Source organism: Hipposideros armiger, unplaced genomic scaffold (genome assembly GCF_001890085.2).
Source record: "Hipposideros armiger isolate ML-2016 unplaced genomic scaffold, ASM189008v1 scaffold_28, whole genome shotgun sequence".
NCBI lineage: Eukaryota > Metazoa > Chordata > Mammalia > Chiroptera > Hipposideridae > Hipposideros > Hipposideros armiger.
The window spans coordinates 5,718,819-5,745,258 of NW_017731378.1; the positions used below are offsets into that span (position 1 = coordinate 5,718,819).

At 43.9% G+C, this 26,440-nt stretch overlaps 1 protein-coding gene across 1 annotated transcript in view; it reads left to right on the forward strand.

Moving 5' to 3' along the window:
• LOC109379590 (glutathione S-transferase omega-2-like) overlaps nt 1-18,717 on the forward strand; it is a 19,147-nt gene extending 430 nt beyond the window's left edge. The window contains exons 2-6 of the mRNA XM_019636257.1: nt 13-121; nt 2,109-2,331; nt 3,470-3,571; nt 16,856-16,962; nt 18,422-18,717. Of these exons, the coding sequence (XP_019491802.1) occupies nt 13-121; nt 2,109-2,331; nt 3,470-3,571; nt 16,856-16,962; nt 18,422-18,581 (701 nt within the window). The 3' untranslated portion in view covers nt 18,582-18,717. The remainder of the gene's footprint in view (nt 1-12; nt 122-2,108; nt 2,332-3,469; nt 3,572-16,855; nt 16,963-18,421) is intronic.
• Nucleotides 18,718-26,440: the final 7,723 nt, after the last annotated feature.

Consider the following 26,440-nt stretch of genomic DNA (forward strand, 5'->3'; position numbering starts at 1 on the left):
CCCCCCCCGCAGGAAGCATCTTTCCAGGGCCGGTTCCAGAGGGCCTGATCCGCATCTACAGCATGAGGTTCTGCCCTTATGCACACAGGACGCGCCTCGTCCTCCGGGCCAAAGGCATCAGGTGAAAAGCGGCAGGTCTGCGCCCTAGAGGCGCGCGGGGTGTGTGGGTGATGTTTAAAATCTGGAGGCGTTCTGTCCTTTTTGTCTGAGGCAAAGCCAGTAAATGGTTAAAAAAGGGCGCGATCTTTAGCAGGCGGTCCTAAAATGCAGAGTTGTGTCCGTGCAGGAAACTTTTAGGACAACTCAGTTGTCCTAAATGAATGATGGCTGTGGTGAGCTGGTTCCCTCTAGTAATGCTTGGGAAGGGAGGGCACAGCTAAGGCTACCAAGGCCTCCATTGAATGTAGCCCCACCTCCACCCCAGGCACCTTCAGAGCAACTCTGTTCTCTGTCTTTATTGTGCTTACCTGCACAACATTTTCTGATTTGTTTATTCCTCTTTCCTCCTCCCCTTTCCCCTAAATGTAAGTTCTTCATGGTAGGGACTAGGGACTTTGTCTTTTTTTTTTTTTCTCCCATGGGTTAGAAGAGAGCCTGGTGCATAGTAGGTGCTTAAACGTATTTTTGAATGAATGAACAAATAGTTCCAAACAATGAAATAGAAGGAACTGCTATCAAGTAAGAGGTGTCTTGAAGGTTCTGACATACCTGAGGAAATGGGTACGTAGCCTTCCAGGAGGAATTTTGCAAGTCTAAGTCTTTCAGGCATGACTTTGGAAGGCAGAGCACCTTTGCTGGGATGGCAAAGACTGCGTGCTGCATCTGGCCCCTAAGCTAAGTGTTGAGAGTGTGTTACTGCAGGCTTTTGACTCTAGTCTTGGAGAGTTCATCATGATGGGATGGCTTCAGAGTTTCAGATTCACGGCAGAGAACTACAAAGGCTAATACAGAAACATTTTCAATACAATTATGTAATTCTGCTTTGTTGAGTGTTGTATATAGCATATATTTCCAGATTCTTTCCTCTTGCTCAATTCTAATTGGCCCTAAGGCTGCGTATTTTAAAATAACTATAGCCTGATTTTTACCCATAGTGACAAATTGGCAGTTTATAAACTCATGTAAATATTGCTTTAGGGCAGGGTTTCTCAACCTTGGCACTATTGGGGTGTGTGTGTGTGTGTATGTGTGTGTGTGTATGTATGTGTATGTGGAGGGGTACTTTCCTGTGCATTCTTGGATATTTAGCAGCATCCCTGGCTTCTACCCCATTACATGGCAGTTGAATCCTCTCTTCCTCCATTGTGACAACCATAAATGTCCCGGGGGAACAGGGCAAGATCACTCCCAGTTGAAAACCACTGCTTTAGGCTTTAAGACAATCTCCTTGACTAAGCAAAAAATATTCTCATTTGTTTCCTTTACTCTTTTTAAACATGTGATTGCCTCTGGTAACTTTATAGGCTTGAACCTTTAATAAAAATTAAGAAGAATAAAAACATTACTGTATGCTTATGCGCTAGGCAATGTCCTAAGCATTTTGTACATATTCACTTATTTGATCCTCACAATGATGCCAAGATATGGGTACATTTATTACCCCCAATTTTACAGTTAAGGACACTGAGGAATTCGACCAAGGTCACAAGCTAGACAGTCCAGACCTCACCCAGTCTGATGCCAGAATTTGTGCTCGTAGCTGCTAACATTTACCATATTCTCTTATGACCTGTTAATAGCAGATATGTATTTTCAAGCTTTAAAATGTATGAAACTGTAGTGCGGTGGTTAAGCATTTGAGCTGAGTCAGATTTCCTGGACCTGATACTAGCTGTGCTCCTTCCTAGTGGTGATATTGGGCAGGAGATTCAACCTCTTGGAGCCAGGAATCCAGGAACAAATGAGATAAGGCATAGAAAAACGTTTAGCACATTTTACTGTAGGAATGAAGACAATGATGTTGTTATGTATTTTTCTTTGTAAGAGACCTTAGAAAACGGATTGCAAATTTCCATTTCACAAATTGATTACTTCTGCTTTCAAGATGAGCGTCTCCCTGCATAAGCCCCTCATTTTTGTTCTGTCTTGTTTTCCCTTTGCTTTTTAAGACATGAAGTTATCAACATTAACCTGAGAAACAAGCCTGAATGGTACTATACAAAGCACCCTTTTGGCCAAATTCCTGTCCTAGAAAACAGCAAATGTCAACTGATCTACGGATCTGTCATCGCTTGTGAGTACCTGGATGATGCTTATCCCGGAAAGAAGCTGTGTCCATATGACCCTTATGAGCGAGCTCGACAAAAGATGTTACTGGAATTATTCTATAAGGTATGTCCAATTTTTAAAAAAGACACACTCTATTTTACTTTGTATTTCTATCCCAAACTTCAGTCCATTTTAAAAGCCGAAGCATTGGTGACATTGTTTTCTTTTAATACTATGTGTGCCTTGGAGGATAACTGGTATGGAATTATATCGTGTTTCCCCGAAAATTAGACCTAGCCGGAGACTAAGCCGTAGCATGATTCCTCCAGGATATGGAGGGCATGCACCCCTCACATGAGGGTTTTATGACCTGTTTCAGGGAGAAGGGTGCCTTTTCCACAACTCCTTCAGTTTAAAATATTCAGTATGCCAAGGTGCCATATTTTGGCTAAAATCACGCTACAGATTATTTTCCGGCTAGGTCTTATTTTCGGGGGAACAGGGTAGTAGGGCTATCACCTCCGATCTTAAAGGTTAAAAGCCTCCCTGATAGGGATTTTTGCATTTGAACTTGCAGCCTCAAGAGGTATGGCTATGACATAATTACGACTGTGTGACTTGAGATAGGAATTTTGAAAGAGCTGAAAAGTGGTGGTGCTTTAAAGGGAATATTTCTAAGCTTTCCAGGGTGTAAAGAAGGTAATGAGTGGAAAGGGATTGCTCTTTATGCAGAGCAGGAGTGCTAACTGTCCAGGAAATGTAAAGTGTGAAAAGGGGGCACCTGTTGAGAATGGGAGAAAAAAATGATGGAGAAATTTCAAGATAGTTCTCTTTGAAATGAAATAAAAAATAACTGACATCTATTGAGTACCTATGATATACCAAGCACTCTCCTCACTGTGTTATGAAGGTTAATTCGTGTCATACTTCCAACTTCCCTTTAAGGCAGGTGCTATTACTGTATCAATTTTCTAGATGAGACCACTAAGGTAAGTGCCTGCCTAAGATTGTACATCATGGAAGTAGCTGATCAAGGAAGGAGCACTGGAGAGCCCCTTTTAAAGCTCCTTGTTTTATCAGGGTGCTATGACAAGTGGATTCTTGGAACCACAGAGATGCCCCTCAGAGGGAGCTGGGGAGCCTGGATGTGGGTGTTGGCCTGTTAAGCTGGAGTGACAAAGCTTTGGCTGCATTTTTAGGCAGAGCAGGAACATGGAGTTCTGCTGACTTCTCCACTAAGAAACCTGTGTCCTTTGATTAGATCCCACGTTTGACCAAGGAGTGTCTGGTAGCATTGAAATGTGGGAGAGACTGCACTGCTTTGAAGCTATCCCTTCGTCAGGAATTCTGCAATTTTGAAGAGGTACAAAAGGGGGACCCTCTTTTGCTTAGACCCAGTGGAAAAAGAGATGCAGGGTCGCTAACCTGGCTACCCTGGCACCCTCTGCTTTCACAGGCTTATTCTTTCTGCCTGACTTTAATAATTTTAGCTACTAGCCATCTGATTGAAATGTGTGGGAGCTTGCCCTCCACTACCCTGTTTTGGAATTATTTTTGAAAATCTGGCAAGGAGTAGGGGAGGGCATTTCTTCCTTTCCTGGAGCCACCACATTCCTTACATATCTCTCTCTGGCACAGCTTCTGTAGCTTCTGCCAGTGAGACCCAGGTCTGTATCTGTTACGGGTTGTGTTTGGCTGCTAGAAAAAGGGACCTAACTACTGTAAATTTACTGTATAAGGGTTTATTCTCTCACATAAAAGCTAGGGCCAGCCAAGTGGCGCGTTGGTTAAGAGCTGGCTTGGGACGCCAGCTCTGTGCAGCAGGGCCCCGGCTCGAATCCCACATGAGGGCCAGTGACACTGCCCTCTACAGCTAAGATGGTGAACAACAGCTAAACCTGGAGCTGGGATGCTGTGAGTCGCTGGCAATGGTGTAGGCTGCAGCCCCTCCCACAGTGGGCTGCCATAAGCCACCATGTGTGGCTGGCAGCCAGTGTGAGCTGCTGGCAGCCGGTGTGAGCTGCCAAGAGCCGCCGTGAGCGGCCGTCCAGAGGCTGGTGACCTATCTGCCTCACCTGGGAAGAGCGCAATGATAATACCAACATGGGCCAGTGAAGCAACGTCTTCCACAACTAGACTGAAGAACAAAAGGACAGCAACTTGTCTGTTCCCCTTCCCCAGATTCCCCAGCGCTGTTCCCCTCCCCAATTCCCCAATAAAATCTTTTTTTTAAAAAAGGCAAACTCAACATTAAAAAAAAAAAAAGTTAAAGGTAGGGCAGTTCAGGGCTGTTTTGATGATTTCTTCATGAAGTTATCAGAGACCAAGACTTTTTCACTCTTTCTGTTCTGTCATCATTAGTGCAAGGCTTTTAGCCTCAAAATGACAAGATAGCTGCTGGAATTGTAGCCATCACATCCAAGTTCCAGGTTGTAGAAAGAACAGAAAAGAAAAATGACAAAAGGCTATGCCCCTTCAAAGAGCTTCCCAGAAGTCCTACCCAATGACTACTTAAATCTCATTGCACAGAACTTAATTGTAGGGTCATAACTATCTGCAGGGGAGGCCGGGAAATTTATTCTTTTAGGTGGGACACCCTGAATAAAATTAAGTTTCTGTAATTAAGAAAGAAGGGAAAAATGGGTATGGGTGGGCAAGGAGCAGTCTCTGCCAGCAGATCCTTTCTTTGTTAACCTAGCAGAGATAGGGCTACGGCTACTTACCCCTTACCTCTAGAATAATCTAGAGGGTGGTTCTTTTTTTAAGATTTTATTGGGGAATTGGGGGAGGAGAACAGCCAAGTTGTTGTTCTTCAGTCTTCATTGTGGAGGGTGCCATTGCCATATGGCTGCCTGTTGGCAGCTCATGGCCTCTAAGATCAAGGTGTTGTGTTCATCTTAGTTGCCAGTGGGCATAGCCACCATCCCATGTGGGAGTTGAACCCAGAAGCCTTGTTGTTAAGAGTGCACGCTCTATCCACTGAGCATCTGAGTGGCAGCTCAGATCAAGGTGCCAAATTCAATCTTATTTGCGGGTGGGCATAGCCCACCGTCGAACAGGTAATCTTGTTGTTACACCAGCTGAGCCATCCTGCCACCCGCTGGCAGCTCAGCGACAGCTCAGCTTGGGCGCAGCGTCACTGGCCCATGTGGGAATCGAACCAGCAGCCCTGTTGCTCAGACCTTGAGCTCTTAAGCCAACTCTTAACCAACTGAGCCACTCAGCCGGCCTAGAAGGTGGTTCTTTGATTTCCTTTATCTTTGTTTTAGAAACTGATATGGGTGGTTTGTAACTGTTGGCAGCCAGAGAATGCTATTTTTATTCCCTTAAGAGAAGGCTGATTATTAATATTCTTCCATTTGACCTTTGTCAAGTGGAAGCAGATTAAATTTATTTACACTTCCAGCCGCCTGTCTTCGATTTGTACAGTTGCAGTATTTATGGATGATGAATAGTCATGTGTAAGAAATGCCAACCTTTGGTCCGGAGAGCAAAAATTGTGGTCTTGATTCTGAGGAGGCAGTGTGACACGGTGGGAAGAGTCTTGGATCCTTGGCTTTGCTTTACCCAGTTCCAGAACCTTGAGCAAGGTCCTGGATCTCTCTGTGCCTTAGTTTCCACACTTATAGAACAAGGAAGTGTTTTTGAAAAGTGTGTTCTCAGAGCCCCTGGGTTCACCTCAGTTGGTGGTTCTAGATGTCGCTTCACCCAGAACAGCTCTGCTTTTGACACTGTGTTTAACAAAACATCGAATAAGATAGCATTTGGGGGAGCAGGGGGGCTGCTGCTTTCCAAAAGAAGTTTTAAAGCTCTTGTGCATAGAGAATTTTTAAGGTTTTTATTTCAAAGATTAGCTGAACTGATTCCATCATGCCTGGTTTTCTTACAGACAAATGCTGGGTCAGGGAAAGGAGCCGGGAAACAAAACCCTTTGAATTCAAAGATAATTGAAAATACATTTTGACCTGTCTCCCTCCTACTGTGCATGTGGATGATGAGTGACCTTTGTAAATGACAGATTGCTAAATAAATGTATCACATGATGGGGCCACAGTTCTTTAGTTGGGGCTCTGCTGAGGGATGTGAGCCTGCTTTTTTGTGCCACGCTTCATGCTGCGGGTGCTTTGCACACCCGACCTCATTCAGTCTTTCCAGCAACCCTGTCAGGTAGATGGTACTATCCCTACTCTGCAGATTGAAGAATAATAGCTCTTTTTGTTGAAGTTAGGGATAAACAGAGGAGGTGAAAACACTTGACAGAGCCACAAAATGCATCAATCATAAGAACAAGAATTGAAAGTGTTTTATCTTTGTGGCCACTGCTTAACCAGAGAGATTAGGAATATAACCAGTGGTATAGGGATAAATGCGTAACAATGATCTTTCCCTAAAAGAAGAAGGAAAACGCCCGGATTTGTGGGATTTGCTGATTTCAATGGTGTAAATACTCCCATGAAGGGCTGATTTTAACCTACCAATGTGATGTCTCTAAACTCAGAGTTAGGAAGAGATGTGGGCCATTGGCCAGTTCTAGCACATCACTGAATAACACATATCCACTTTATTTTCGGTAGCTGAGTCCCTGAAACAACTTGTTAACTAGCCCAGGTTTAGGCAGCTTTCACAGATGCTACTTAAGGACTACTGAAGAGTCAGCAGTGCTCTATCTAATAGGTTTACTGTGGGTTTTGTCCAATGAACTGTTAGCAAGAATTTTAAGTAAGGCAATAGCAGAATCTGAAACATGCCCCATGAGTGTGAATGATTTGATTCATTCCTCTAAATACTAGTATATTGATTGACTCTAGGAGATTCTAGTGAAATTGAAACTTGTCAGAATAAGTCTAATAGAGATGGTCCCCTGACTTATGCAATTCTTTCTCGTGGTTTTTTACAATCAAGATTTTGTGTGAGCTCAAAATATATTGATATTAAATGCACACAGGCTCTCTGAGGGATCAGCAAGATAGCAGTGTATCACCTTCTGCCTTATTAACCTCGAGCAGACGGCTCCCCTTTTTTTGTAGCCTTAAACTCTGACACTTTCCCCTTTTGAAAAAAATGCCCAGACTTTTTAATTTTTTTCTTAAAAAGTACAGTTTCATCAAAAATAAAGATTTTATTGTAGTTGCTGTAGAACCACATCTTTTGATAATATTTTTACAATTCTTTGAGATACATTACTGCTGTTTTTATTGTTGAACCAGCGCAGCGACTTTCCCACTTGCTTTCCTGTTCTGAACATTTTCATGAGTTTTATAACTACTGGGATGCCCTCCTATAACCTTGCTAACCATACTGTCTGTCTTCAAACCCATTTGCTAGCCTTTTATGAATCATTAGTCTAAGCAGCATACATCATTTTAAGCTTTATCATTGATTTTTCCATTTCAAAATAGCACCTGAGCCCACCTTCATTTTATCTTGGTGGCTTTGAATGTGGCAACGCCGTTAGCAGTTCTTTTTTTTTTTTTTTTTTTTTTGCCAGTGCCTTCATTCTAAATATTTTCATTGTGGAAGCAGTCAAATCAAGTTCAAGTGCAGTGAAGGGCAGGACTTAGCCATATTTTTTTGATGCTTTGGAATTTTGCTCTAATTCAGTGTTGCTGTGCTTATGAATTCTATTGGGTTGTCCGGAAAGTCATGACGTATTTTTCTATGGTTTTCAATGCAAAAATGCGTCATGACTTTCCCGACGACCCAATACATTCTGGCTATTGCTTGAAACCTTACTAAGTCATCATCAGAGCTCAGTAAAGGAGACTGAAAAGGGTGTAACATAGATAACTCTAGAATAATGCTGAGGGACTGAGAACCTGCCCTGTAACTGAGACCTTCAGCTTCTGGTGGCCACAGGACACTTTCTGCTTTTATTTCTTGGCAGACCCTGGCATGCTTTGTGCTGGTTTGTTTTACTTTGCATTTCTGTACAAAGTTTCCCACATCACCAAATTTGATTAGACGCCTCATACGTATAGCAGTTTGCATGAGGTCAAATTTGCATAAATTATATGTACGTCACCTAGGAGCATCTGTAGTTAAATATTTTCTTGATTCAAAATTTTATCCATAAATATTAGTTTTTAGTCTGTCCTTTTTATTTCTCCACAAAGCATACACTTTTGCCCAATTAAATTATATGGTGTTAGTTAAGTTTTACTCTTCTTCTGTCGTGATTTCTATCAATTTCAATAATAAAATTATTTATAAATTGTTTGTTTCTCCTTTGATGTCACCAAGACTTGAAGGAAAGAAAGTGTGTATCTGGCTAATTGCTCACTGAAAATAATTTTCTATAACCTTGTAAATATGGCAAAATATTTACACGCTAAGTTTATTTATTTATTTTTCAAGATTTAAGCAGCAGCAGTTTTATTGCAAAAGCATGAGAAAAAGTGCAAGAGAGAAGCTCTCTGCAGATCCACAGAGAGGGGGGAGTCCAACGAAATGCCCCCTACATTTATTTTTTTATCAACTAATTTAACACATCTACAAACTAAATTCATTGTTACAAGCTATTTTTTATAATAGCTTATTGAGATATAATTCATATGCCATAAAATTCACCCTTTTCAAGTGTACAATTCAGTAGTTTTTAGTATATTCACAGAGTTGTGCAATCATCACCACTATTTCATTTCAGAACATTTTTATCATCCTGAAAAGAAACCCCTTAGTCATTAGCAGTATCTTCTCATTTCTTCCCAACCCTCCCAGCCATGGGCAACCACCAATTTGCTTTCTGTCTCTGTGGATTTGCTTGTTCTAGACGTTTCATATAAATGGAGTCATATAATGTTAGTCTTTCCTGAGCTTCTTTTACTTAGCATAATGTTTTCAAGGTTCATTCTTTATTCCTTCTTTTGTTTTATTAAAATTTATTGGGGTGACAATGGTCAACAAAGCTACATAGGTTTCAAGTGTACAATTCTATAATACATCATCTATATATTGTATTATATGTTCACTACCCAGAGTCAGTTCTCCTTCCATCACCATGTATTTGACCCCGTTTACCCTCTTCTACCATCCCCCCTCCCGTCTTACCCCCTGGTAACCGCTAAACTATTGTCTGTCTATGAGTTTTTTGTTTCTTTATTTGCTTGTCTTGTTCCTTTGTTGCCTTCAATTTTATATCCTACATATGAGTGAAGTCATATGGATCTTGACTTTTTCTTTATGACTTATTTCATTTCACTTAGCATAATGATCTCAAGATCCATCCATGTTATCACAAATGGCAGTATTTCATCTTTTCTTATGGGAAAGTAATATTCCATTGTGTATATACCACATCTTTTTTTTTTTTTTAATTGGGGAATTGGGGGGATGGGAACAGCGCTGGGCAATTGGGGGAAGGGGAACAGACAAGTTGCTGTCCTTTTGTTCCTCAATCCAGTTGTGGAGGTTGCTGCTTCACTGGCCCAAGTTGGCACCATCACCGCGCTCCTCTCTGGCGAGGCAGATCAGTCGCCGGCTTCTGGACGGCCACTCACTGCGGCTGCTGGCCGCTCACGCTGGCTGCTGGCCACATACGGCAGCCCATGGCAACCCACTGCCACAGGGAGTGCAGCCTACGCCGTCGCCGGCGACCCACAGCAGCCCAGCTCCAGGTCGAGCTGTTGTTCAGCATCTTAGCTGTGGAGGGCAGTGTCACTGGCCCTCATATGTGGGATCCGAACCGGGGCCCTCTGGCGGCCCTCTGGCATCCCAAGCGAGTTCTTAACCATCGCGCCACTCGGCCGGCCCTACCACATCTTCTTTATCCAATCATCTACCAAAGAATACTTTGGTTGTTTCCATGTCTTGGCCACTGTAACTTTATTCTGTCTTATGACTTAATATTTTATTGTATGGACACACCAAATTTTGTTTGCCCATTCATCAGCTGATGGACACTTGGATTGTTTCCACTTGTTGTCTATTGTGAATAATGCTGCTATGGACATGGGTGTACAAGTTTTTATGGGTGTACAAGTTGGATGTATTTTGTCAACTCTCTTGGATTTGCCAACTAATTTAGCATGTCCACTAATGTCATTTTTTTAGTTGTAACCACCATTCTTCCACACTAGGGGACTGGTTATCCTCTACTCATGGCTAGTTGAGTGGTTTGAGTGCTGTTACTAGTTTGGTAAGTGCATTCATTGTCCAATTCTGACAGATACTTTCTAGGTAAACTAATATTTGTTGTATTTCTTTTAATAACCTTCCACTATACCCTCTCTCACAATGTAAATAATAGAATAATAATTATTCTTTAAAATTAATTTTACTCTTCTCCCATTATAAATACTTGTTCATTAGAGAAAATTTGGAAAATATATAAAAATATAGAAATTAAGAAAAAAATTTATAACCCCACTACTCAGAAACAACCACTGGTATTATTTTTTTGTTTTCTGCCCTTTTCTGCTATGTATATTATCATGTAGTTGAAATTGTATTGTATATGGAACTTGGTTACCATTATGATATAAGGATTTCCCTCATATTTTTATAAGCTCTATAAGTGTGTATATGTGTGTGTGTGTGTGTGTGTGTATGTTTGTGTGTGTGTGTGTTAGAACAGCAGCATTTGCGATGGTGCAAAGACTATAAACTTTAATGCACATTAGACAGCGAATGGTTAAATAAATTATGTTTATCTTGTGGAATTCTGTAGAGAAATTAAAAAGGAATGAGGTAGATCCACGTGTACTGACATGAAAAGATTGCCTGGAAATATTTAAGTGAATTAGACAGTAATGCAGATGGTATGATCCCACTTTTTAGAATAAAACAAAACGATACACACACACACACACACACACATACACACACACATGTAAACCCTAGAAAAACGTCTGGAGAGATACACGTCAAACTCCTAATATTGGGATGGGAAAGAAAAGTGGTTAAGGGCAGGGGTGAGGGAAGGAGAGGTTTTGCCTTTAATACTGTTTTCTGTGTTTGAATTTTTAATAATGAGAATGCATTTGTCTATTACATGTGTAATTATTTTAAGTGGAAAAAATAACTTTTCACTCTGCATAATTTGCTAGATGCATAAACCATAAAGTTATTTACCCAGCACATTCATTAGGGGTATTTAGATTGGGTCTAGTCATTTGCCATTATGAATGACGCTGCAGGCAGGAGCAGCTTCTTTGCATTAAAGGTGATTCTTCTGTTTTAGAATATGTGCTTAGGCTAGACTTCCAGGAGTGGAATGACCACATCAAAGGGGATGAACACTTTACAGACTGGAGCTGTGTGCCCTTCCCCAAAGACTTGTGCTGTTTACCCGCCAACAGCAGTATATGAAAATGCCCTTTGCCCTATCTATCCCCTTTTCATTGTTGAGAGATTTCCATTAAAAAAGATATTTGCCTGTTTTGGAAAGAAACAGTAGCTGCTCCTTGCTGTTGATTTCATAAGTATTCTTTGATTGCCTGTGAAGCGGGGGATTCTCCTGTCAAGTATGCCGTCTCTTTGTGTTCTGTTTGTGGAAATGGTCTGTTCCCCATCTGTCTGTCAAGGCCTTGCTGATTTTTCTTGCTACTTTGTAACAGTTCCTTTTAAAGGGTTCCTTATATATAAAGGATATGTGCCTGTTTTCAGGCCACTTTTTGTTGTTGTTTTCTTTTGTTACTCTTAATTTGGTTTCTCTTTTTTTTGTATGTATAGAAATATAACCTTTAAAAATATTGTGCTGTGTCTTTCCTGCTTTTATCCATAGGAAGTCTTCTCTGCCTTCAGAGAGTTGATAAATATTCATTTATCTTTTCACCCACCCTCCACTGGCTCCCCCACCCTCGCTGCGTTACAGATGTATTTTGACGAAAGTATTAAGCCCGTTGAAAGGATTCCAGGATAAAATTTTCAGGGTGGTCCTTTAATTCCCAAATGTTGACAAGTGTCATTCTGAATCTTCATAGGGGACTGCAGGTCCTGAGTGATGAGTAGCAGGAGGGGGTGTGTTTTGCCAGACACTACATCTAAGGCTTCTTCCTATAGGAGAAAAGGTCTTACTTATACTCTGTTCTATGCCCTTGGTTTGTATTACAGGGAATCAGTTCACTGTCGTTGACTCAGCCTCAGCTGTGTATCCGTGTAGCAGGGACCTGTAATTCGAAATCTTGAGCATCTCCCCTTAGCTTTTGTGAACTCCGAAGATTGCTCCGCAGGAGTTGAGTACCTTACTGCTGCTTCTGGGTTAGGACCTGATTGCTGATTTATTGGCAGGTGGCTTTGTGTCTTTGGGGAGAGGGAGGAGGAGGTTTGGCTTCCTGAGAACGATTTTCATCAAGAAAAACCGCTTTACTCTTTCAGCAAGTACAGCAGCGCCCGCTGTGAGCCACCATGCGGGGCCTGTTCTTGTTAGAGGCCAGGACTTCTTGGCAATAGTGTAAATGACAGTGATGTAAAGGCGTTATTGAAGCTGAATCCAAGAGTCCAGAACTGTAGACTGAACCTTTTTAGAGTGCCTGGTTTGAGGAAGTCTGGGATTCGCTTCCCTTTGTGATCTTGATCTTACGGATTTCATTTTCCCCCATGGTGAACCTCCTGGGGGAGCACAGTCAGTGCGCCTCTCACCGATGGCCACAAGGGGGAACCCGGTAGCTTGTTCCTGCCACTTGCGCTCTAGCGCGATCCTCCTTTCCGACACTTGGGGGAGCGCGAGTGGCCCTCGCAAAAGATGGGTGCTTCCAGGCTTTTCACGTTCAGGGGTTGGAAGTACTGTACCCTGGTCATACCAAACTGTCCTTCCCTCATCATTTGCTTGCACACTATTTCTCATCGCTCCAAAAGCAAGGTTACGCTCTGTAGTCAGTGAACTGGAGAACAGAAACATTTTAAAATGTATTTCCTTCTATTCTAGAACATCAAATCGTTTGTTTCCCCCCAAATGTCTCAATTCTTAAGCGTGAATTGAAGATGTGTTAACACTTTTAGGAAACCCAAGGGCTAGAAGCCAGAGCCTCAATTCCCTCCCCATGTGTGGTCTTGTGGTGGATGTCTGGGGCCTTGGAGGAAAAGTATCTTCTCTAAGCAGGCTATTTTTACCTTGCTTGGTGATACCAAGGACAGTAGTTCTGAAAGTGAGGGATTCTATTGTGAGAGAAGCTATTTAACATTAAGAATAGCCAGTGTCATTATATGTATGGCAGGTAGGTGACAGGAAGAACTCAAAATAGCTTTTTTTAAGATGACATTGGATATTAACATAACCACTATTAAGTGGGGCCAGGTATAGCAGCAGCTTCGTAATTCCATTTCTGGTGACAAAACACTTAGGAAAGATACGACTGCCAGTTTCTTTTACCTCTGCCTATCCTCAAATTTGTCAGGGGTGCTAATTGACTACAAGCAAGGGACTAGTTTAAACTGAGCACACAGAAGAACCATTTTCGGGAAGTTGCCTGAAGACCTTCTTAACCATGGAATAAAACAGGAAGGAGAGAATTTTGGTAAGCGCTTTCACCACGAATCTGTGTGTTCAGCCCACCTCCCTGTCAGGTGCTCTGGCTGAGCCCCTGATTGACAGAGTGAGGAAGAGGAGGATGGCGGAGGCAGCTCTCACAGGGAAGCTGAGCTGAGCTGGGCCCAGCCTTGGCTGTAGAGGAGGAGAGGCTTTCCGAGTTTGCTGATTCTAAGCTTTTTGCTGTTACTTAAGTTTAAATAACAAGCGAAGAATTCACAAGGAGGAGGAAGCTTCCGTGATTCGAGTCCTCATACATATATGTTTGAAGTCGAATGACACAAGGATTGATAGTAGTCTGGGAATGAGGAGAATGGTGTTCTTGACTTCGCTCTGGCACTAACCAGAGAATCCCTCTACCTCCCTGGGACGGAGTTTCCTCCTATGTAAAGTGAGAGTCTCTTGTGCTTCCACGTGAGGGACAAGAAGCCGCTCACCAGCATGCTTTCCGCTTTCCTCTCCACGTGGGCTGCCAGGAAACTCAAGTCAAATTGAAAGCTTTAAGGAACTCTGCAGGACTCTCGGCTTGATATCTTCATGCCACTTTCCTTCCTTGTTTTGACCTCCTGTTCTTTTATTTTCCCTGATCCTAGCATTTTCTTATTTTTCGTATTTAATATTGTATTATACATTTTTTTTTCCTATACTGCACCTCTAATCTTTTGTGTGATGAGCATGGTATAAAAAAATGGTAAAATGGGTGGGGAGTCACACTAGATGAGTTCCGGTGGCCCTTCCAGTATTGATGTTCTATGATTCTAGGGAGAAAAGTCATTTCAAATGTCTGGAAGGTATCAGGTTTGCATAGAAGGGAGCTCTATTGAGGAGGCCTGGCCAGTATGTTCTCCTACATCATTGGGGTGTATCTGTAGAGAAAGCAGCACAAAGGTGCTGATGTAGAAGACAGGTGTTCTGTTGGGGTTTTTAGCCTTGCCCTGAGGAAAACCTGGTAGAGAAATGTCTGTCTGAGGCAGGGCTCAGTAATCTGCGGCTGTATCAAGAACTCCAAGGATTTTGATGGGGGTGGTCCCAAGTCACACTTGGATTTAAGAAAGTCCTAGGGAATGTGTATATGTTTATCAGGGGTTGGGGGGAAGCTGACAGAAGATAATTGATGCCTCATCCATATGCTCATCTTGACTTTTTATTATACAAAGTACCTTGATAGAGCTTGAATTACTTTATGAGTGTTTATATACAAATCGATCATATCTGTAAGATCATATATACTGAAAGGCATACTCCTACTTTGAGTAAATGGAAAGCTTTAGAAATATATACTAAACAAACATCGCTTACTAAGCAGTTATTTATTTTCAAAATATCTTATCACTTTACCAAAGGACCCATCATGGGTCCCATTAAATGTCCACATAGTTTGTTTGGACAAGTACTTTCCCAAGGTCACCTCTGCTCTGTAAAGCAGAAGAGCTATACAGATGTTCTAGAGTCGAGCACTTTAGATTTGCTTCTGATTTGTGCCATGAAGGCAATCATAAGCTGGAGGTATGCATTTCAAAGTCAGTGATAAGAGTTGAGCTAATTATTCTATTCCTGAACATAAAGTTTGGGGCTTTCTGGAATCCATAAAAACTAAACAATTTGTTTCTTTCCTCCGTAAATCAGATCTTCTTTACACATGACTGAAAATAGTCTCTGTTTTGCGTTTTCATTGGCCAGATTCTGCTGTTTTAGTGCCATCCTGTTAGTTTCTTTGAACAAAGTGATGTCAGCTAACATTTTTTTCAGACTTCCAGGAAACCAGTCAGGGGGACTTCTCTGTGCCGTACTGGGAGACAATGAAGAATTAGATTTTAGGGCCATAGGGTTTGCTTTCTCATCTGAGAAGGTTGGTAGGTGGGGGATCCCATTCATCCTTTCTGTCAGGGGTGGATTTGCTTTCTGTAGAGGTAAGCTTTGGGGGTCTCTGTGCTTTTTCATCACAAGAGAGTACATTTATTTACGCGTTATTACATCACCCTTTGCCATAACCTCTGAGGTGGGCCCTAACATCAGCACCATTTTACAGATGAGAAAATTGAGGCTTGGAGGAGGAGGAGGTACATAAGTTTCCCTGTGTTCCATGTTGAATTGGAGGTAGAGCCCAGCATAGGACCGGGCTCTAGAACTCACCTTCTTAACTACAGCCCTAGATTACATCATAGAGTCAACAGCTGCTCAGGAGTATGAGGAATCAAGCCTGAGTGATAGAGATAGGAATATAGAAATCTAGATAAAGAATATAGGAATCTAGATCTATAGCTCAAGGGAAGTATTTAGTTGCTTATGAGTTATATAGGTCAAAGAGAGTCATTTGCTCAGTTTAACTAGGTAATTGGCACGATACTTAGGGAAGACCTGCCCCAACAATAATCTCTGTTAAGCACTTTTGCTTTTTAAATTTTCAGATGCCTTTTTAAAAATTGTCTTTGGCTGTCTATCTGTTAAGAGTTTATATGTTTACTTTACAGTCTATCTATCTGGGTTGATTTGTCCCATTTGGGAATGAGAAATTTTATTTAATACAAAAAGTTGATAATGTTGAGTGGCCAAGAAATGTGAAGTTCAAAGAGCTCAAATAAACAGGAAAGTACGCTAGAAAGACAGTGTTGGGATTTGAGGGAATCCATTAAATAGCACTGCTCTTTCCTGTCTTAGTTTTTAATCGATTGAGAAATATGGCAAAGGGGGAAGACATATGGAGACGACAGTATCCCCTTAATTACTGATAAAGTGGATCCTAGAGAGTGGGGGTCACAACTGCAACAAGTGGGTTGCCCCATGTGGCCCCCTTCCCTCCCATTAATAGGCAGTGCTGGCCTGAGGCAGGGCCTCCCGCTCCCAGGGGCTGAGCTGTCCATGGAGAGTTTAGCACAAGGAGGAGCCTGTTCTAGGCTAAGAGGGAGGGGCTGGGCCTCCTCTGCCTGTGCCACTGTCCTCTCAAATTCTCCAATGAGCCACACCATCCCCCCAGTGTTGACTAGGGGTGGCCAGGAGTATGACCCTAAAGGAAGTGGTGGAAATCTCAGATATAGGGAGGAAGCATTCACCTAATAAATTGGAAGGAGAAGCAAAGCCTTAGTTCTCCCTCTTTGGGAAGTAATTTGATATTTGTATTTAGGGTCTACAACTATGCCAGCAGATCAGTAAATTAACTTGCTTTTGTTCTTTTTAAACTTTTAGATTCTTGACTATCAGAACACCATCTTCTTTGGTGGAGATTGTATATCCATGATTGATTACCTCTTTTGGCCCTGGTTTGAGCGGCTGGATGTGTATGGAATAGCTGAGTAAGACATTTGACCACGTGGTCATGAATTCCTGGGGTCCTACTGGGTAACAGTGGTTGAAATGATCTGCGTGCCATTTATCCTCTTTGAGACACGTTTCACGATGCATATGAAATGAAATCAAGTTTTAAACTATGCGTTTCCTTGTTCAAAATGCACCTGTGCTCTTCTGCCACTGTGGACCCAAACTTTCCCCATATTTCTGCTAATAAGACCCTGGGTCCAAAAACCTCCCATAGTGCATCAAAGCCACTGTCTTCACCAGCCCATGCAAACTCAGGCTGGTAGTGACAGCAGATGGAGAGAGAGTCTCAGTCACAGGGTTTTGGTGACTTGTCAGCTCCCTTGGTGGCTCTGCACCTGGTCCTGTTCAGTCATCCAGGGGACACCATGCATCTTACTCACATCTTAGTTCCTTGAGAAATCTGCTCCAGATAGGAATATCCTTCAAAAAATAAATGATTTTAAAAGCAGTATTTGCCTGACGTTAAAGCAAACAAATAAAATGGCCACCCATATACCATGGACACACGTAGGGATGTTTAAAGTAGAAGAAATTGCCTGGGAAACTCAGGGAGGCCGTGTAGTGTCCCTGGGCAGAACCCGTGTTTTGTTCCCATGATGCTCAGAGGAGAGGTTATGCTGGCACCTGCTCTAATCCCAGCCAGTTGCCTGGGGGGTGTTGGACATTTCTAGCATTTGGAAATCTGGTCCTGCCGAGCCAGTCTGTACCCTCATAATAATGCACAGGCTTGAGTTACCCAGGAGTCATCTCCTGTGCTCTCTACTTCACCTATCTCCAAGGGAAGATCAGATATAACATATTTGGATATTTTAAACTATGACTCAACAAAAATATCACGAAAACCTGTCTCCTCTGGCGACAGAGTATTGAACCACAGATAGAAACCCTCACCTCTACTCCTGGATTTTCCACTAACCATCTCTATCTAGAGACAGTCACGTGACATATTCTAGACCTAACCTCTCTGATCCATCTTTGAGAGGGCCTAGTCAGCTCTATTATTTCAAGGTTTGATGATTGGTCTACTCATTTTTTTAAAAGTGTTTTTGGAAACTACCTGTCTTTTTTTTTTTACATCCCCTAATGTAAAATCTGAGATAGACAGAAGAATGTGTCTTTCAGGGGGTTGTCTTTTTGTGGGTTTACAGTGAGGCACAGGTACCTTCTTTTCCCAGAGCCATCAGTCCACAAGTATTGTAACTGAGTTGTTAAAATCAACAACAACATCTACAATTCAAAAGCACTCACAGGTATTCCAAAAATAAGATTTTCCTCCAGAAAGTGATCATACTCAGCTGATAATAAGGTCACTAAGATAACGTGATTGCCTAGAGAAACCCATTTTTTGTATCTCTTAAATCTAAAACGTGACACGTGCCACTTCTCCTGTCGCTTTCCCCTTCAGAGGAGCTAACACTTCTTTCTGTCCTGCAGCTGTGTGAACCACACGCCAGCACTTCGGCTCTGGATAGAAGCCATGAAGCAGGACCCCGCAGTCTGCGCGCTTCTCATCGATAAGAACATTTTTCTGGGCTTCTTGAATCTCTATTTTCAGAACGACCCTGATGCCTTTGACTATGGACTGAATTGCTGAGCCTCCACAGTCCACCCCTTCACCGTCCAGAATTCCCAAGCATTCATGATTCTGTATCAGGAATTGTTTTGGTGGGTCAGTCGATCTCTGTTCATTTTCTTTGAGGTTCCCAATAAACCTGGGGACAGAAAATGTATTCTTCCTGATAACTTGCATGACTCCTCTAACCCATTGCTTCTAAGGATTCTCCACTAATCTAGTGCCCAGTGCTAATGTCCAAGCACATTTGGGGAGCCTGGTGTGCCTCCCAGCTCCTTGGCCTTTGGCCCAGTTTGATCTCCAGGGTATTGATACTGATGTTGACGTTCAAGGCCTATCCATCATTGACATTTGTCACTACAGAATGGCACCATAACCTCCCTGGTGGGAGGAGAGCTAGAGAAGAGAAGGAAGAAGAAAATACTTCAAGTTCAAATGCTTTCCACTTGGCAAACGAAAGCTGCAGTCCATGTGGGCGTGCATGAGTATCATTCCCGTTCAAAATTTGGCCGCGGGCCTGGGAGAGACACTGAGGGTCTTATGACTGAAAGAATTCCAAAGCAGGAAATGAAACACCCGTTATCACCCTGGACTAACGACGTCAGAATTTCACCGGTGCTGTCGGGGCTCAGGATGGCTCACAAAATGTTCTATAGCCCACATCCTGCCTTAAAAAAATATCCACGCCCCAAACCCAGGCACAGGCAAAGGTCACTCTGTTAGATTTGCGTCACATACTTTTTCAATTCATCCCAACAAATGCCTCTGGTTGCCTGTTTTGTACAAGCCCTGGGCCATGTGCAGGATAAAGATGACAAAGATGACAAAGACACAGGAGCCCCTGATCACTCGTATCTTGGCTGTGGTGTTAAACCCAGTGCTCTGGAGTTGCTTGTCTTGTGGTGGAAATGCTTGCCTCGGCTGGATCTGGCCCTTCTGCTAGCTGGGCCTAGCTGTGCTCTACACTGAAGGCGACAAAGAGCCAAGAACGGCCTGGTGTGCTGGAAGTTGCCTTAGGCGTGGGATGGGCCTGTCCAATGCCATTTTGTCTCAGGGTCTAGGGATCAGCCTGTGATCCTTTCAGCTTTGTTCACGCCTGATCTTTTCCCAGCCTCCAGCCAGGCTGAGGGAGCAGGCAGCAAGGGGAGTGATGTTTTAATTTGTCGGTGCCATGGAGGAGCTGTCTCTGACTCAGCCCAAGCCACCGCTCCCCCCCTCCGCAATCCCCCATCTCAGCCTGGCCTGGCCATCTGCTGCCTCTGGGTGGATTTTGACTCATGTAAATAGTTACCAGTGTGACTCGGTGCCATTTGGACAGAAGCAAGCTTGCTTGGTGAGGTGGCCTGATCTGCCATAGCAGGCGCCGCGTGACAGGGGCCGTCTGCTGTGCCATCTGCTCAGGATGGGGTGCCCTGTTTCCATGGTGTCCAAACCAATGCAGAGTGAGGTCTGTGAGTCACATTTCCCTAAGATCTTTGCTTGGCTCCGATGGCCTCTCCAAGGAGGTGTGGACTGATCAGTCTCTACAGGTATAAATCCTGTGTGCTGGCGAGTGTTTGCCACGGGACCAAAATTGCTGTCAGTGCAACAGATAATAGCATGTCTCTGATGGCCAAAACCAAAGACGTTGTCTTGTGGGCTCCACCTACTAATTTAGAAAGATTGAAGCACCAGGAAATAAAGCATGGACAGCAGCGCTTGTGGGGAATGGTTGCGGCGCGGTGGCCCACAGCCCAGTCTGGGATTTGAATGCCTTTCTGCCAGGTGTGCTCTGCAGTTTGTCAGGGTCACCTGCACTGCCTTCCACTTTCCCCTTATTCATTCTTTTATGTTACCCGTCTGACCCACAGAGGAATCGGAGTTGTCAGCCTCTGGATGACACTAGGATTTAGCCTGGAGAAAAGAGGCAATTAAATAATGCTCCATGAAGAGCTTTTTAAAATACCGCTTTTATTGGTGGGGTAGGAACTAGGTGGGCAGGGAAGAAATAATGCATCGGGGTTAAAAAACACACAACAGTGGAAAAAAAAAATAGGAGGTCTTCCATCACCTCATGTCTCAAAGGTAACCACTTTTAATAATTGGTGTATGTCTTATAAAAGCATGTTAAATGTAAGGATTTAAGGTTAAAGCTGTCCTCTGTGTCCTACAGATTGGAAAAAGAGGAACATAGTGTAAACGGCGGCATTTGTAAGAGCCTCGTGGTCACAGACGATGTTACCATCTGAGTCAATGGCCAGAGGAGGTTGTGTGGAGCCCACCAGGCGTGAGTCTAGTTACACCCTGACGTGCTGGGTGGTGGGGTAGGGGTGGCCCGGAAGGTGGCAGTGGTGGTGGCGGTGGCGAGATGGTGACTAAATGTCACTTGAAATTCCTTCTAGTTCTAAATTTTCCTGATCTTGGACAACAGAGTGACTGTGAGTGTTAAGGGTGGATTAAATCTAAATGAGCAGGTAGACGCTGGAGCGTTCCCTTCAGCCCTGCAGGGCCTTCCTGTGTGTGCCTCCAGATCGCTCCGTGGAGCTTTGGTGGTGGTGATGGCGGGGTGTCTCTCCTTTGACTCCTCCTCCTCATGTCCTGTCTGGTCCACATTTCCTTTGTCAAAGTCAGTGGCCCTCGTGATGGACAGGGAGCTGGGCTGCTCTGCCTCCACAACCAAGCTTGACTCTCCCGTAGTTTTATGTTCCATCTGTTGTCGAAAGTCTTCACAAATAACCAACTATCCAGCCCAAGCATTTCTCATTGATTAGCCTCCAGCCCCTTTCCCCCTTTCTTCCCCACATTAGACACTGTGCCCACCCAGGAGACCCATTTCCCATCTATCTTCATCCATGAGTCCCTGGAAGGCTGGACATTTGGTCTTTTCAAACGTTTTGCTCACATCTGGCTTGTCAGAGCCCTGGAGCCTTTGCAAATGCTGTTTGCTTCACTCTCTAATCTTATGCAGAGCAGCCTTTTGTTTTTTTTCAACCAGCTTTTCTCTTGCAAAATTCGGATAAAAATTCTTCGTGCAAAGAGGTAGTGTACCATAGTGGATAAGAACAGGACTTTGCAACCAGGTGCACGGGTTTCAGATCTTAGCAGGGCCACTCATTCTGTGTGCAAGTTGCTTTACCTCTCTGAGCCTCAGTTTCTTATCTGTAAAATGGGACCACTGAGTACCTATTTCATAGAGTTGTTGGAGAATGATAGGATCATCTATGCAAGGGCGTAGCACCCTTTGGTCAGGTGCACAAACATTTCCTTAGCATGTGCCTGTCCCTAAGGTAGGTGTGGAGGAATAGGTCCTGTGGGTCCCATGCTGTGTGCTGAGGGCCCTCCCAGGGAAGAGATTCACATGTAATTGAGTGTGGTGGAAGGAGGTACTTGAGGGACAGCCTTGTCACCAGTAGGGGAAACAGGAAGTAGGAATTTGTCTGTAAAGAGCCCTCCTAAGAACAAGGGTAATAACTGCTACCATTTTCATCATTGAGTTTATTATTCGTCAGGCCCTAAGCTAAATGCTTCACATGTGCCCTTTTTAAAACTCAGTCTTCTCGGGCTGGCTGAGTGGCGCGATGGTTAAGAACTGGCTTGGGACACCAGAGGGCCCCGGTTCGGATCCCGCATATGAGGGCCAGTGAACACTGCCCTCCACAGCTAAGATGCTGAACAACAGCTCAACCTGGAGCTGGGTTGCCATGAGTCGCTGGCGTAGGCTGCAGCCCCTGTGGCAGTGGGTTGCCATGGGCTACCGTGAGCAGCCAGCAGCTGCAGTGAGCGGCCGTCCAGAAGCCAGCAACTGATCTGCCTCATCCGGGAAGAGCGCAATGATGGTGCCAACTTAGGCCAGTGAAGCAACGTCCTCCACAACTAGACTGAAGAACAAAACGACAGCAACTTGTCTGTTCCCCTTCCTCCAATTCCCCAGCACTGTTCCCTTCCCCCCCAATACCCCAATAAAAATCTTTAAAAAAAAAAACCAAAACTCAGTCTTCTCAATGGCTCTATGAGGTGGACAGCATTATTCTCATTTTATAGAAGAAACTGAGTCAAAAGCAAGGCTCATAGCAGCCCTGTGCTATTAATACTTTCTGGAATATCAGTCAGTCTTTGCACAGCTTTGTGATGGGAGAAGTCCTGGGTTAGTGGGCAGAACCTCACACATGGGCTTCCATTTTGTGCGGGCACATGGAGATAGGGCAGGGGTCTCCCCTTCCTTGTCTCTCTCTGGATCATGAAGCATCCAGGCTGAACAACCTTGCTGCTTGAAGTCTTGCCTTGTTCTGGATGAGTGGAATTTCAGGAGCTTCCCTGCTTGGCTGAATTATAAAATGCTGCGAGGAGGAAACAAATGTGTGGCGAGGGCTTCTTAGGAATCGTTCCAGACAAAGCTGTGACTGTGAAGAGGAATGAATACCACCAGCCCCTGTGGCCCTGGTTCTGGTTCTACTTAAGGCTCCTGCTGTGGTCTCTGTTGGCCCTGACTCCTGGGGTAGGGAGAACGTTTGGGCTGATGCATGTCCTTGGCTGGGAGATCTTGGGGCTGAACTGCAGGTTCAACTCCTGGGGGGGCTGAGTCACCACTAGACATGGCTTTTGGGACAGACTCAAGGCCACTGCTAGCCTTTGGGGGTCCGACCGCTGTCCCAAGAGACCTTTGATTTAACATAGCTCAGTCTACTCTGCAGAAATAGGTGCGCAATGAGGCCATGGGGGCTGGGTGAGTCATCTCTGGCCAGTTGGGAAGACAGGCTCAAGGGTGGCTTGTGAGAAGTAGCAGAAAATGGGTCTTTGTTTTCTATTTTAAGTAGTTACCTAAGAGAACCTTAAAATATCACTGATGGTGGGTTTTACAGAAGTAGAGGGGATCACATTTTTCCCATCATCCTACCCTACCCCTGCTCTGCAAATCGCACCTTACACTTTTAAGATCTGCCTTTTCCCATCAAGAAAGTAGAAATACTTTTGAACATCTCTGAGGTTATGTGGTTCTGTCTTGTTGGAAGATAATTTGTTGTTGACAGTTTTATTTCCTGGCTTCTTCATGGGGCTTAGAGGAACATCAAAGGGATGGAAAATGCCACTCGCACCTGTAAAGCAGGGGCCTCACATTGTGCAGGAGGAAATAAGCCAGCCCTGGACTCAGATGACTGGAACACAAGCATTTGGGGACAGAATGACAATTGCATTGATTTGATTTTCTTTGGGGAGGCTTTTCACATTTTCCTGTGTATGAGGGAGCTAAAACTGTCACAGCTCAAACCCAAAGCTTGATTGGCCACTCTTCCGTTCCCCACATGTCATTCGAGCCTCAGAGCCACATCGGTTCACCTTTAATTGCTCACCACCCTGCATTGTTCTCTGACTTACTTTTTTGGCCATTGGTCTCGTCTTCCACCTAGACCCAGTTCCTTGCGGACCGGGCCCTGGTCTTCTACTTCTCTTCCCCAGGTAGTGCCTGAGCCAGGGTGAAACACAAGGTATGCTTGGTTCAAAATGTCTTTTTTCCTCACTCTGGAGTCATGATGATTGAATAAATCCCAGGGAATAGTTTATTTTTATGGTAAGATGCTTGGTGGAGAATCCACAGATGGTGAGTACAGAATATAGGGATTACCAGGAGGGGAAGGATCATTTCAAAGCAGGCTTTATGCACAGAGGTGGCGACTGCGGTGTGGTTTATAGTAGCAAAACAAGTAGACTTAAGTGTTCCTCAGTCAAGGAGGTTGGGTAAATTAGGGTCCATCCATACATACAGTGAGATAGTAAGCAGCTATTTTAAAGAATACGGTAGAGCCAAATAAATGTTCAAAAAACATATCCAGGAAAAGTCAGATGGTGTGATGCAATTTATGTAAACAAGAACAAAAGGGATGCACCCACCCACTTGATGCACGTATAGAAAAAATGTTGGAAGTATATACAAGGAACTTCACATTGGTTATGGCTGGGGCATGGACCGAGAAGTTGGGAGTGGGAGCTTTTGTTACTTAATTTTTCTGTCTGGTTGAATTAAAAAAAATTTTTTTTATCATAACTGTATTGTTTTTATTTTTTAAAAAATCTAGTTAGAAAAACAAGCTATTTTTGGATGGTGATGAGAAAAGTTAACTCTGAAAGATGCCCCTCCTGGGTGGTAGAGTGGGTCATGGCCAAGGAGGGGAAAGTGGGCAGGGACGAGGTGAGTGGAAGGAGCTGAAGGCACTCGTTTCCTTCACTGTGTGGTTCTTGGCTCTCTCTGCTCTCCGTCTGCCGGCCAAACCAAACAACCTTCCAGCTCTGTCCCACGAGGTGGAGATGGGAGGGAGCGTGAGAATGTCCTGAATCACAGCCTTCAGAGGGACTGAAGTTAGGACTTCTGGGACGGTCACTGACCGCGGCCATAGTTGCCACCAACCCCACTCTGGAAGCCGGCCATCTCCCCCCACGGCACCTTACATAGTGCTGATCACATAGCTCAAGACTAAGTGGTTTTGGGCGAAGAAAGTTACTGTCTCACTCAAAAATTGCCAGTAGCTCGCTGCTGTATTAAGTCCAGATTTTATTATGAAATAACTTAATGTATGACATTCAAATGTACCTTAGCTTAGCATTCAAAGTTTTCCGTGGTCAGCCCCATACAACGGTTTCAAAATCATTTGCTTTGATCTGTCAGTGTATATCAGCATATATTCCAGCACTGCCTGCGTTTGAATCCTGACTTTGCTATTTAACATCACGTGACCTTGGACAAGTCACTTAACCCTTAGATGCCTCATTTGGAAAATGGGAGGATAACAGCACCCACATCATGGGGTAGACATAGGAATTAAATGACTTAATGTATCTAAAGGCATGTAGAAAGGTGCCTGGCATACAGTAGATGCTACTTCAATGTTGCCTACATCTATTACGCTTTCCCACCCTCACTTTATGGTTCTGGCTGGAGTGCTTCCCCTGGTCAGTCCTGCTTATCTTGCAGCAGCTCTATCAGGCAGTGCCCTATCATGAGGACCTGCCCCAATCCCTCCAGGTTTATCAGTAGTTCTTGGACTTTCAGAATCACCTGGGGAACTTGGCAAAATATATATATATATTTTTTTTCCCCCGATTTTTTATTTTTTTAAGCTAAGCCATCCTGCCACCTGTTGGCAGCTCAGCGGCAGCTCAGCTTGGGTCGGACTCGAACCGCTGTTGCTCAGAGCTCAAACCCTAGAGCGAGCTCTTAATCAGCTAAGCCACTCGGCCAGCCCAGGAACTTGGCAAAATAGATTCCTGTACTGGACTCCTAGAGATTCCACTGAAGTCTGCGGCATGGCCCAGAAACCCCCACCCAGGTGATACGCATGTGGTTAGTGTGGGGCCACCTGAGAAGCAGATCCTAACAGGGCTTCTCCTTTGACCCTACCAGCAGTGCATTTCCATCTTTCTTGTGATGCTTTTCACAGGTGAGTAGTTGGGAGGCCACCTTACTGTCCCTCCCAAGGGCACAAGCTTGGTCCTATTTATTTTTCTCTCTTTTACAATGCCTCGTGCAGATGAGGCTCCCAGTAAATGCTTGTGGACAATTAATGGCCTGCTAGAAAGAGGTGCTCACCAGCTTTGGCCTCCCCCATCTTCTCTCTGCTCCTCCTTTTCACTGTGAGTGTGGTTGCATTCGTGGGAAGCTGTGGTGTAGCTGATGCCACTTGGGTGATCCCAAGCAGGCTTGTTGGCGTTACCTAGGTCTGTCTTCCAACAGCTCTCTATGGTAGGGGTCGGCAAACTGCGGCTCGCGAGCCACACGCGGCTCTTTGGATACGTACATACACATGGCTCTGAAGTAAAATTGAAAATGAAAATAAAACTATCATAGTTTCATTTATACAATTTTTAAGGGATATTATTCATACAATGGTGATTTCATTTGTTTTATGGCT